The sequence below is a fragment of the Corythoichthys intestinalis genome, chromosome 22, assembly GCF_030265065.1.
Source record: "Corythoichthys intestinalis isolate RoL2023-P3 chromosome 22, ASM3026506v1, whole genome shotgun sequence".
NCBI lineage: Eukaryota > Metazoa > Chordata > Actinopteri > Syngnathiformes > Syngnathidae > Corythoichthys > Corythoichthys intestinalis.
Genome location: NC_080416.1, coordinates 28,113,052 through 28,126,597, shown reverse-complemented (window position 1 = coordinate 28,126,597; position 13,546 = coordinate 28,113,052). Strand labels below are relative to the sequence as shown.

General features: G+C 41.8%; 1 protein-coding gene across 1 annotated transcript in view; it reads left to right on the top strand.

Annotated features, from left to right (window-relative positions):
• The window catches only part of LOC130910953 (fibrocystin-L-like), a 66,668-nt gene that overhangs the window by 26,950 nt on the left and 26,172 nt on the right, over positions 1-13,546 (top strand). The window contains exons 41-56 of the mRNA XM_057828624.1: positions 2,783-2,957; positions 3,128-3,284; positions 4,108-4,264; positions 4,368-4,577; positions 4,688-4,817; positions 4,903-5,144; positions 5,215-5,351; positions 5,503-6,532; positions 6,644-6,835; positions 9,177-9,328; positions 9,406-9,559; positions 9,768-9,930; positions 10,086-10,174; positions 10,299-10,462; positions 10,530-10,778; positions 12,019-12,148. Of these exons, the coding sequence (XP_057684607.1) occupies positions 2,783-2,957; positions 3,128-3,284; positions 4,108-4,264; positions 4,368-4,577; positions 4,688-4,817; positions 4,903-5,144; positions 5,215-5,351; positions 5,503-6,532; positions 6,644-6,835; positions 9,177-9,328; positions 9,406-9,559; positions 9,768-9,930; positions 10,086-10,174; positions 10,299-10,462; positions 10,530-10,778; positions 12,019-12,148 (3,531 nt within the window). The remainder of the gene's footprint in view (positions 1-2,782; positions 2,958-3,127; positions 3,285-4,107; positions 4,265-4,367; positions 4,578-4,687; positions 4,818-4,902; positions 5,145-5,214; positions 5,352-5,502; positions 6,533-6,643; positions 6,836-9,176; positions 9,329-9,405; positions 9,560-9,767; positions 9,931-10,085; positions 10,175-10,298; positions 10,463-10,529; positions 10,779-12,018; positions 12,149-13,546) is intronic.

Here is a 13,546-nt window from a genome sequence, read left to right as displayed (position 1 = left end):
TCACACCTAACTAATAAGGCAGATCCAAACACTGATAAGATCTGTTCCTCCACCTTTCGCTTTGGTTGTCAAGCAGACAGACGGAAGTCATTTCAGTATTTTTCTGGTTGGGGTTCACATAAAAAAATGCAAATTTCCATTACAAACCCCAAACCTAGAACTGTAAAATATACAGTGTATCACAAAAGTGAGTACACCCCTCGCATTTCTGCAGATATTTAAGTATATCTTTTCATGGGACAACACTGACAAAATAACACTTTGACACAATGAAAAGTAGTCTGTGTGCAGCTTATATAATAGAGTTAATTTATTTCCCCCTCAAGATAACTCAAAATATAGCCATTAATATCTAAACCCCTGGCAACAAAAGTGAGTACACCCCTTAGTAAACACGTACATCCCTAAATCTAATACTGCTTGTCATTTTCCCTCCAAAATGTCATGTGACTCGTTACAGGAGTGCTGTCAGCATTGCTGCAGAGATTGAAGAGGTGGGGGGTCAGCCTGTTAGTGCTCAGACGATAGGCCGCTCTCTACATCAAATTGGTGTGCATGGCTGTAACCCCAAGTGGAAGCCTCTTCTGAAGATGGTACACAAGAAAGCCCGCAAACAGTTTGCTGAAGACATGTCAACAAAGCACATGGATTACTGGCACCATGTCCTATTGTCTGATGAGACGGGCGGGCTTTCTTGTGTACCGTCTCCAGGAGAAGCTTCCTCCTGGGGTGACAGCCATGCACACCAATTTGATGTAGAGTGTGGCGTATGGTCTGAGCACTAACAGACTGACCCCCCCCACCTCTTCAATCTCTGCAGCAATGCTGACAGCACTCATGTAACGAATCACATGACATTTTGGAGGGAAAATGAAAAGCAGAACTCAATTTGGACATTTAGGGATGAACGTAGTTTCTAAGGGGTATACTCACTTTTGTTGCCAGTAAGGGTGTAACGGTACATGTAATCGTAGTGAATCGTTTCGGTACTTGGCGTTCGGTTCTGAACGGAGGCGTACCGAACGAGTTTCTGACGTAACGTAACCTTTACTTTTGGAAGCTGTGAGTCGATCGGGTTACAGTTTCTTTGTGTAGATTATATTTACTCCGTCTTCCCTACTATAATGAGGACCAACACGGTAGGACAGTAATAAACGTGAACGGCGCAACAACGTGGCTACCGCGAGAACGCAGTGAAACGCGGCCGTTAAAGTTAATCAGCAAATGCTCACCAGTCGCAGTGCGGCCGCGTGTTGCGTCCCAGAAGCGGCTCAACGCGATGCACGCAAAAACAACGGCAGAGTTTATTATTTGACACGAGACGCGGCCCTCCTGCGTCAATACAACTAGCTAGCAGACCGGGCAGACCGGAAGTCACTCGTTTAAAAATACGGTGGATCCGGTCGATTTTCAAACTAATATGCAATCGTAACCCACTTTTTGAGTCCATCAGATCTCTTGAGTGGTAGATCGGGGCACAGTTGACTTGTCTTTGTTGATTTACAGTTGTCTTTTCTGCTATAATAATAACCAACACGGCCCCATATTCAATACAAAACCCTCCTACCACAACAAAAAAAGTAGGAACTAATATTCACATAGGAACTAAAGTTATACAACATAAAATATACAATATAAATGAATACTACATCACATTTGTAAAATACAAACACATAGTAAAAAAAAATAATAGCCCATTTAGATAAAATACATTGAAATGAGCTAAAACACCTGTAATTAAATAATAAGAATAATATACAGATCCTGCTTACACAATTACATTTATTAATTTCTGTGTGGCGCTTTAACTTGAGAAAATCCACCAATAAAGCTTTTGAAAACCGTTCATAAGAAGAAAAAAAAAATCATTGAGGCATTTCATTTGTACAATACATGTTAAAATCTTTGTCATTGGGATTGCTTTTCTCTTTAGCACAGGACTTCTTTTTTCTTCTTGCTTTCAGAAAGAAAGCTGACCAATACGCGGGGTCTGAAAGGCAAATTGTTGTTGGATTATTATCTTTAAATACTTCCTACTTTTTGAGCAGAATTCCAGCTTTGTATAGGCTACTGTTCCTATTGTTGAAAGCACAAAAGTGTGTAATAAACAACTAGCACATTTATATTTTGCATTTTGTTTTCTTACTGTACCGAAAATGAACCGAACCGTGACCTCAAAACCAAGGTACGTACCGAACCGAGATTTTTGTGTACCGTTACACCCCTAGGTGCCAGGGGTTTAGATATTAATGGCTATATTTTGAGTTATTTTGAGGGGAAAATAAATTAACTCTATCAAATAAGCTGCACAAAGACTACTTTTCATTGTGTCAAAATGTCATTTTGTCAGTGTTGTCACATGAAAAGATATGCTTAAATATCTGCAGATAAACGAGAGGTGTACTCACTTTTGTGATACACTGTACATCATGACCAATCAGTCACAAAGCTCTCCTCAATGTAAAACCTCAAATTGTTGGTTAAATGATGCATAGTTGCGCAGGTAAAAGAACTGCAGATCATTTTAGATTGTGCCTGAGGTTGTGTTTTTCCTAACACGCCCATTTTTCCAATGGCTCGTTTCATCAGCTTATCGATTGATGCTTACGATGATTTTACCCACTAATCTTTGCAAAGAATGTGTCCGTGCTGGTTCCAGGAGGATCCCACTTATCAAATACGACTAAGTCGACTGTAGGAATGCAGTCTACCTTGACAATGACAATAAGCCACCATGGATGGGCAGACATTCTTCTCATCCTATAATGATGTTTTCACTTAGGCTCTGACTCGGAGGCAAGCTGCACGGTGTCTGTAATTAACACGTTGGAGTCTGTTAACATGTCGAGCGGCTTCACATACAAGACTATGCTTACGCCTGTGATCACGGAGGTCTCGCCGCAGCGGGGAGGCACCGCCGGAGGAACCACGCTCACTATCAGTGGCTCAGGCTTCAGGTGCAGCGAAGGAAACTTTCACTAAACACATGACACATGCATAATACACTGGATGGACACAACCAGATTAATGACGTCTTCAGCTAACATACTGCGTATTGGAGATGTGACATATGAAAATACTTCTACTCATCTTGCGTTTTGACTGACTCTCACTTCCTGTGTCACAGCACCAATTTGAGTGAGGTGACCGTGACCATCGCGGGTTCTCTTTGTGATGTGAAGTCAGCCAACGATACGCAAATTGTTTGCATCACTGGTGCCCAGCGTCAGTCTCAGGAGACTGTAGTGCAAGTCAGCATCAGAGACCAGGGCATTGCCAAGACGGTACTTGTTGTTGTCCTATTATAAACCGCTGAGATGTAATTACAAAAATGGGGTTTACCCACTTTATTTTTGTCCATCCATCTCTGTATTGTAAATATTGTTTAGTGACTATATGTTGAAATACCTTAATGGCCCGAATATAAGACGGTGTTTTTTGCATTGAAATAACACTGAAAAAGAGAGGGTCGTCTTATATTCGCAGTCTGGACATTATACCCATTCACGACGCTAGATGGCGCCAGATATCATTGAAGCGATGTTCTGTCATGAGAGATCTCAGCTAGTCTCCCCATTCAAGACGCTAGATGGCGCCAGATATCATTGAAGCGATGTTCCGTCATGACAGATCTCAGCTACTCTTTTTAGTAGTTTGCATTATTTTATACCAATTTTTTTCCTTATACAAATTTATTTCAGGACTACAGTTACAGTTGGACTTTTATAGTTAATGCAGTTATTGCAATTTTGTTGTTTTATCACAATAGATTGGCTTATTTACATTTCAAAAACCAGAAGCCATTCATTTACGAATGTGATTGCACTTTAGTTTACATATTTAAATGTTCATATATTAAGATTTGAATGAGGCAAAATAATATGCTTTTTCTCTCAAATATATTGTTATAATCATTTGTTTCGGATGTACTGTAATTATTTTCTGTATAAAAATCAATTTAGTGTTCAAAAAGTATTTTTTCAAACTTGAGTCTTGAAAAAGAGGGGATCGTCTTATAATCAGGGCCGTCTTATATTCGGGCCAATACGGTACAACCTATTTTGGAGAGAGGAACATATCATTATTTATTATTTGCTTTGGGTTCAGGACAATGCATACTACTTCTACATTGATGTGTGGTCATCCATATACACTTGGGGTGGGCTTCCTCCGCCGGAAAAAGGCTCGTTGGCTGTCATCTCCAAAGGACAGACAATCCTTTTGGACACTAGCACCCCAGTGCTCAAACTGCTACTAATTCAAGGTGACAATAGAGGAATTTATCCACTAGCACAGGACAAGGATACAGGCACTCGTCTACTAGTTTGTGTCTTTTTAGGGCTAAGTAGCTGCTTTTTTGTGTTCAGGCGGCACACTAATATTCGACGAAGCCGACATTGAGCTGCAAGCGGATAACATCCTAATCACTGATGGTGGACGACTGCAGGTGGGCACTGAAGATGAACCCTTCCAGCACAAAGCCATAATCACACTGCACGGCCACCCACGCTCGACGGAACTACCTGTCTACGGCGCCAAGACGCTAGCTGTCAGAGAGGGCACACTGGACCTGCACGGTAAGGAAACAAAACAATGGACAGGCAGTCTCTATTGTCATTTTTTATATGTTCTTGACATGTTGACAAATATCTAGTCTAACTCTGTAAAAACTATTCTGTCTCTGCAGGTATACCTGTTTTGCCAGTATGGGCCGTGCTGGCCGAGACAGCGGAAGCAAACACTTCCATGTTGACCCTGAATCAGCCTGTAACATGGAGAGTTGGAGATGAGATAGTCATCGCCAGCACTGGTCACAGGTAGATCGATGCTCGTTCATTTAAGAAGCTTCAGCTGCCAATGGCACACACCTGACATTATATACATCTCCCTGTTTTCTTCCAGGCACAGTCAAAGAGAGAACGAAGTGAGGACTATCGCAAGCAAGTCGGCTGACGGCAAGAAACTCACCCTCACTGAACCCCTCAAGTACTCTCATCTTGGGGTGACCATCAACCTACCGGATGGCACGGTCTTCGAGGCCCGGGCCGAAGTGGGTCTTTTGACCAGGAATGTGGTGGTGCGAGGTTCCCAGAACACAGAGTGGCAGGATAATATCGAGGCCTGCCCAGCTGGTTTTAACACAGGTATAGTTTTGCTCAGATGGTAGAGTAGGAATCGCATCGAATGACCTAAAATGATTGTGAATCTGTGTAGGGGAGTTCAGCACCCAAACATGCTTCCAAGGAAAGTTTGGAGAGGAGGTGGGCACGGATGAGTTTGGCGTTGGCATCATGTTCCATGCCCCGAGACCGAGTGAAAATCTTGCCATTGGCAGGTTGACCTATGTTGAGGTACATTCATTCCCCACTGTATAGCTCAGATTTTTTTTTTTTTTTTTAATGTTTTTCCGGTTGGATCTGTAGAAAAGTCTTGTAGTACATTACAATCAAGGCAGTGGTTCACAACCTTCACTTTCTGATATGACTTGGTTCTTTAACACAGATTTACCATGCTGGACAGGCCTTCAGGCTGGGTCGTTATCCCATCCACTGGCATCTAATGGGATACCTTCAATTCAAGTCGTTTGTCTGCGGTTGTTCCATCCATAGAACATTCAACAGAGCCGTGACCATCCACAACACCCACCAACTCTTGGTGGAGCACAACATCATCTACAACATCATGGGCGGAGCCTTCTTCATCGAAGACGGCATAGAGACGGAGAATATCCTGCAATACAACCTTGCTGTCTTTGTCAGGCAGAGTAGCAGCCTACTGAATGATGACGTCACCCCCGCCGCCTACTGGGTCACCAATCCCAATAATATTATCCGACACAACCATGCAGCAGGGGGAACCCACTTCGGGTTCTGGTACCGTATGCACGAGCACCCTGACGGACCATCCTACGACCCGAATATCTGCCAAAAAAGGGTTCCCCTCGGGGAGTTCAACAACAACACGGTACACTCCCAAGGCTGGTTCGGCATCTGGATCTTCCAGGACTATTTTCCGATGAAGGATGGCGAATGTCGCTCCAATACACCCGAGCCCGCCGTCTTCCGGGGCCTCACTACCTGGAACTGCGAGAAAGGAGCCGAGTGGGTCAACGGTGGTGCTCTGCAGTTTGTGGAATTTGTGATGGTTAACAATGAGAAAGCTGGGATTGATACAAAAATCATCCTTCCGTGGGCAGTGACCAGGTTTGGACAGGAAGGCGGGGCGGGGGTGTTCAACTCCACCATTGTAGGGCATGTGGACGAACTCAGACTTGGTGCTGACTACTGCACTGAGCGAGGAGTCATCATGCCGTTCTCAGATGGTATGAGTGTAACCGGCACGAAATTTATTAACTTTGACCGTGAGTCCTGCGCAGCTATGGGGGTGACTAAGATCGACGGGACGTGTACAGATCGCTGCGGTGGATGGTCTGCCCATGTTGGCGGACTTCATTTTGTGAACTCTCCACACAAGGTCTTCTTTAGGTGGGAGCATGAGGTGGAGCTGGTGGACACAGATGGCACACTTACAGGTATTCCTGTCCCAGCCCGGAGATTCTCACATGCTCATGTGTATGATAGAAAGATATTCAGATCAAGTTTGTGGTTCGTATTTTTGACAATATAATGGAATTGTTTTGCAGGGAATATGAATCATAAAGTCGTGCCAATGAGTGGCCTGCTTGACCCTGCACACTGCTCGGAGAGCGCAGACTTTAGCTTGGGGTACCCCGGAGCTGTGTGCGACGACACTGTCAATTTCCATCGTTTAGGGCTCAACAATCCCACGCCATCGTCTCTACAATCCAAGGATCTTATAATCAGCAACTCACATGGTATTAAATCACACAGATCAACTGCTCTTGATGCTACACAGTTAATATTTAAATTCTATTTTTGCATTTAAAATTGGTTAAGTTAGGCGTATTAAAATGCATCAAATGTCTGCCTGTCAAGATTATTTCCTGTTTGGCACAAACAGTAAGTGAAGACTTGTTTCCATTGTTGTCCTTAAAGATCTTTTACTGAAATATCGTGGCAAGTGCTGCTTAGCTTAACGCTAACATATGCATGATTCTCCATAGACTAGGGTGACCAAGCGTCCTCTTTTGCCCGGACAAGTCCTACTTTCACGTACTGTCCTCGTCGTCCGGGCAGGTTTTATAAATTCATAAAAATGTCCGGGTTTTATGATTTTTCACGGGACCAATTTGAAGGGAGTTCTGAGATCAAGGGATCAATCCCGGGCTTTGGCCTTTCTGTGTGGAGTTTGCATGTTCTCCCCGTGCCTGCGTGGGTTTCCTCCGGGTACTCCGGTTTCCTCCCACATCCCAAAAACATGCATGGTAGGCTGATTGAACACTCTAAATTGTCCGTAGGTGTGAGTGTGTGCGTGAATGGTTGTGTGTCTCCTTGTGCCCTGCGATTGGCTGACAACCAATTCAGGGTGTCCCCTGCCTACTGCCCGAAGTTAGCTGGGATAGGCTCCAGCACCTCCGCGACCCTCGTGAGGAATAAGCGGCATGGAAAATGAATGATTGAATTTGAAGGGAATCCCTCCGGCCGCTGGGTGGCAGCACCTGCCTGCAATTACATGGCTCCTTGTAATAGGGAAGGAAGGAGTACTTCTTGTTTTTGTTGGCAGTTTACCCCTATCATGAGGCATTACCGCCATCTACTGGGTTGACTGGATACAACGCCTGCCCAGTTGTTAAGTTTTTTACGATAATGGCAACTGTTGACTTCTGTCTGAGCTTTGACTGTAAAATCCCATTTGGTGTCGCATCGTTGCGCTGCCGATGATTGTGAACTTTTATAGCAAAGATTTTTGCCTCAGCTAGATATCAGTAAGCTAAACCGCGCTAGGCATTATGGGAAACGTAGTTTTGAACTGCTATGTTTGGAAACATGCTGGTTGAATAGTTTGTCAGTTTATTTCGGTTTTTGTTTGTGTGAAATCTCGAACATTGAATGAGAATATCAATTGAATGGGAATAACAATTTGTCAAGGACAATTGTCTTGATAGTAATTTATAAAAATGTTTAGTTGGCACATAGCCTACTGTGTGTATGTGGATTGACTGGACTACATTTCTATGGGTCTGCATTTTATATATATATATCCCCCCCCCCCCCCTTTTTTTTTTAAAAGTCATTATTATTATTTTTTTTTTTTTTAAACTGCATTTTTCCATCCAGAGTGAGGGGCACACATTAAATATATTAAAGCGATATAGGCATCTTTGAGTGAACTTCGAGTAAAATTCAAGTATCTTGAGGCCGGGCTGAGTGTCCTCTTTTTTGGAAATCAAAATATGGTCACCCTACCATAGACTTGCTACTAGACACGTGGACAGAAATTAGCATTAGCAGCCAAAAGGCGGAGTTTGACTTTTGTGGCAGTGGGGAGGGGGGCAAAACATGTTGATCACCCCAAAATGCAGTGTCAGTAATAAAATTATCTTACAAGATAAATGCTCGGATAGTAGCTTAGCCCATGCTCGTACATGCAGGCATCTCAGCTGTGTGTGTGTTTTTTTGTGCGTGCGTGTGTGCGCGTTTTTCTGTCTTACGTAATGGAGAAAGAGACGCCACATCCTTTTTGACTGAATGTTCCAGCCAGGAATATTTATAATATGTTAAAAAACAGCAGTTTTTTGTTTGTTTGTTTGTTTCCCATAATTTTTTAGGGGAATTCTAAATCAGGTTGCTTAGGACAGCTATGCTTTAGGTCAAGATCATTTCCACTGAATATGGTACGCCCGGTAGTGGCTCTGTCGTACAATTAACGTCTTTAGTGAGGCAAACTGAAACTCCATTCACCATTTTTGGCGGTGCTCTCTGGCATTTTGTGGGCCACATCTTCAATCCTTGGTTCTCGCTCAGTAGTAATTGTCGCTTTTGAAAGCTTAGATTTGAAAAAATTACGTCTATCCATCTTGGATCGTCTGTCCTCAGGTGGTTTTGGCCAAGCAAAGCAAATTACTGTCTCTAAGGTGCTAGTCACATGATCTGTTCAAAAAATAATGTTGACCGATTATAAAAATATATATTTTTGTTCATTTAATTCATTTTTGTTGTTTATTTTATTGCTTTACAACTTTTATAGACATTTACCGGCAAAGTCTTGATTTTAAATTCATATATAGAGACGTATCCATAATACTATTTTTACAGGCCACACTGTGATCCCCTTCCTGAAGAAAAGAATGACCCACAAGTTTGGCTGGATGGGCATACTTCCGTCAGGCCTCACACACACAATGCACTTTGATAATGCTGATCAAATCACAAACATCAGCTACAGTGCAAAATTCTACAACTTCAAGGTACACTTTTTCTAAACAAAAAGTCTGGGACGACGGTAAAGCTTTGCATTGACTCGTCGGCCTTTTCTATCTCACAGCCGGATGAATTCCTGATCATCCACCACAACTTTACCCAAAGTCCAAACATGGTTCGAATCCTGGACGTGAGAAACGGCTCCTTGCTGCCTCTCAATTTCACTGCCAACCACAATGGTGACTGGCACCTGGACAACAAAGACCTCTTTTATATGGGTGAGGATTCCTTTATGGGGTTTTTTTGTGTGTGAGATAGTGAACCGTATACCACATACGTACAAATATCTAGCATAGTACAAAGATTGACTTGTGAGAAGCAGTCCAGTGCTAAAGAATATCCAATCAGAATAAAGGAATTGGGTTCAAAATTTGCCCAATCTTCTTTATGTGTCTTTATAACTCATCATTCCATCCACTCATTCAGTGTCTGGAAAGACAAGCCAACGCAAGCGTCGCAGCAGCGTTGATCCCTCCACGATTGATGTAGCAGTGAACTTCAAGGTGTACCGCTGCTTCTTTGACAACTGCATCCCACCACCACCCGCTACCATCGCGCCGCTGCCTACCCACCGCCCTGATAACTTCATGTATGATAATGTTGAATGAAGAAGTTGAATGCTCATGATATAACAATGTGACACTCATCCTGCCCTGTCATACCCTAGTCTTTCCTATGCTCCCTCTTAAACCTCTATCGCTGTTAATGGCACTAAATGCGTTAACGTGTCGGTTTGGTTTGCAGTCTGTGGTCCAACACATCGTTCTGGGAGGCTTCAGCTGAAAACAACTTTAGTGTGCCATCAGAGGGTGATGATGTATTCATCCCACCAGGTAAAGTTTGATTTGAAGGTCCATGGCAGTGAGTCACTGGGTAACAAGCTAAAAATTGCAACAACGACGTGAAGTTTGATTAGTGGTTGGCAATCCAAACTCCAAGTCACTTCTACACCCTCAGGAATGTGGATTGTGTTAGATGGCAACACCCCTGCCCTCAACAAACTAATAATCATGGGAGTCCTGGAGGTTCCACAGCCGTCCAACAGATCGTCCAGCCGCCCGGCTCGGGCTGCACCTCAGAACCACACCGTTGTCATCAATGCTGTCTACATCTTTATTCAGGTTTGGGTCAAAGCTCTTATGACAATCAGGTGAGTGGTGCATGATTATGAAAGTGCTCATGTTTCAGGGAGGCAGGCTGTTGGCGGGCTGGGAGGACGAACCGTACACTGGGGAGCTGCACGTCATACTTAGAGGGCATCACAACACTCCTGACTGGCCTCTGACAAATGGGCTCAACCTGGGATCCAAGGTTCTGGGTGTGTTAGGCACCCTGGAGTTGTACGGTCAACCGCACAGCGTGTATCACACCAAGCTTGCTGCCACGGCTGACTCCGGCTCCAGCACTCTCACCCTGGTGGAGCCAGTTGACTGGAAGGTCCTTGACAATAACTTTTCATTCAATTTCAGTTGGCCCATCCATAGACTTCACTATCAGTTGATGGGAAATGGGGCTGCTCCGTAGGGGGCCTATTTTCAAAAAATTTAAATTCAAATGTTTTCAAAACCAAAGCCGCTAGCAACTTGAAACCAAAAAAGGCACCTCACTTAGGCATGTAAAAGTCTCCATAAGCAGCGGCATAAAAAAAATTCAAAGTCGTTCCCTCTGTAAAATTCTCTAATTTTATGATAGATGCACAAAAATCACCAAATGGAGAGATAATCACCTATATTTTCAGGATCAATAGCAATATTTTAACATATCATCTTAAGTTTTTTGCCCGAAATAGCGACTTAATTTTTTTTATTCAATGCAATTTTGACATGTCCTCAACAGCTAATAAATCACTCAATTCTCACATCAGAAACTTAATACGTGAGGAAAACATGTACATTCATCTTAATGTTACTCAACAAAAGCATGTGTTGCATTTTTCAATATGCAATCACAGCTTATTTAGGTTGAATTCCAATGTCACTATTGCCTCAGCACATCTTGCATGGCTATATGGCCTTCGTCGTTTTTAGATTGAAATGTTACATAAAATAAAATTTATAAGCCGATTTTTTTTTAAATAGACGCAGAAATGTCTAAAGTACTACTTTTTTGCTCAAAATTTGGCATTTGGCTGAAAATTACCTGATTATTTGACTGTAAAGTTATGCTATTGTGTATGGATTCAAAATCCAACATGACAAACAAAGAGCTTTTTAAGTTGAAAACTGTTGTAAATAAATGCGTAAATCCCGGAATTTCAATAGATATGATTGTAAAACAGTCTAGCTTCTCGTTTAAAAGCAAAAAAACGGGCAGTTATTATTCCTTTTATGTAAATATTTCAAGCTAAAATTATGCTATTTTTTTCCATTCAATTTTTTTTACGTTTCAAAGCGCATGCATGGTGCTATTTTATATAATAGTTACCTTGAATCCTCGAGCAAATCACTCTTGAGACACTCCTCTTGCTTGTATGCACTAAACCTTTCGTCCTCTTTTCACCTAAATCCAGTGTTAGAACGCAGCGTGTGTTTGAGTTTATCGCAGTGAAATCACGACGCTCTACAGTAAGCCGTGGTACAATCTCTGTGAACTCTCACAGTCTCGTCAGCTGATAGTGAAGTCTATGGCCCATCTTTTCATTGTTACAGTTAGTCAATGTTCATGCATGTATCTACAGGCAGGAGACGAAGTGCTCGTGTCCACCACCAGCTACAGCTTCGCAGAGACAGAGAAGTGTGTGATTGCCTCGGTGTCCCCCGATAGCCGCACTCTCACTTTGAGCCAACCTCTGAGGCACACTCACGTCGGTCAGTTTAATGCAGACTTGCTACTATGAAATAAAATGGAGTAAAGCAACTTTTTTAGTAATCAGTAAAAAGTGTATGGGGGTACTTACTAGTTTTTTTGTTGGTTTTTTTTCTTTCTTGAGTTCCAAAATTTTAGATACAGAGTCACACAATTTATGGTAGTCTCATGTGGATTGGCACTGTTGTTGCCAGCTATGACTGGTTTGAGACTTATTTGCACAATTAATAGTTCACAGCCGTACCATACCATCTTCTACAGCGTTATTTGAGGTCAGATCATGGGGGAAGCAGTTTTAAATGTTAAATACAGTGAGGAGCAGAAGTGTTATTTTGCAAATTCACCCATTTAGAAAATAGGTAGAGGTCTCAAATTTCAATCCTAGATGCATTTCCACTTATAACGATATAATCTAAATATTTTTTTTTTTTTTTTAAATCGGAACTCACGTTGCATTATTTTTAGGGCTGTCAAACGATTGAAATTTTTAATCGAGTTAAATACAGCTTAAAAATTAATTAATCGTAATTAATCGCAATCAAAACATCTATAAAATATGCCATATTTTTCTGTAAATTATTGTTGGAATGGAAAGATAAGACACAAGACGGATATATACATTCAACATACGGTACATAAGTACTGTATTTATTTATTATAACAATAAATCAACAAGATGGCATTAACATTATTAACATTCTCTTAAAGCGATCCATAGATAGAAAGACTTGTAGTTCTTAAAAGATACATTTTAGTACAAGTTATAGAAAATTTATATTAAAACCCCTCTTAATGTTTTCGTTTTATTAAAATTTGTATAATTTTCAATCAAAAAATAAACCAGTAGCTCGCCATTGTTGATATCAATAATTACACCATGCTCACTCATGGTACTAACCCATAAAATCAGTTGGACCCAAACGCCAGCAGAGGGCGTCAAACACCAAAAAACAAGTAACAAGCGGACATTACACTGTACTGTCATTTTAGTCTGAGCGGGGCATGTGCGTTAATTGCGTCAAATATTTTGACGTGATTAATTAGAAAAATTAATTACCGCCTGTTAACGCGATAATTTTGACAGCCCTAATTATTTTTTTCAATAATTTATTTGTAATTTACTGGGGTTCATAAGTATTTGTACCTCTGAGAATCAGCAATGATTATGACACTCCAAAAGTTGTCAGTCTACCTTAAAAAAGTCCACCTTTACCCCATGAGTAACCAACCACCCACAATAATGAGCTCATTATTGTGACCTGTGCACCCCACAGTGAGTCATGATCCAACTGCTACTATGGGCAAGACCAGAGTGCTTTCAAAACACACCAGAGAAATAATTGTTGAGCTCCAAAAATCTGGAAAAGGCTATGAGACAATTGGAAAGCAGCTTGGTGAGG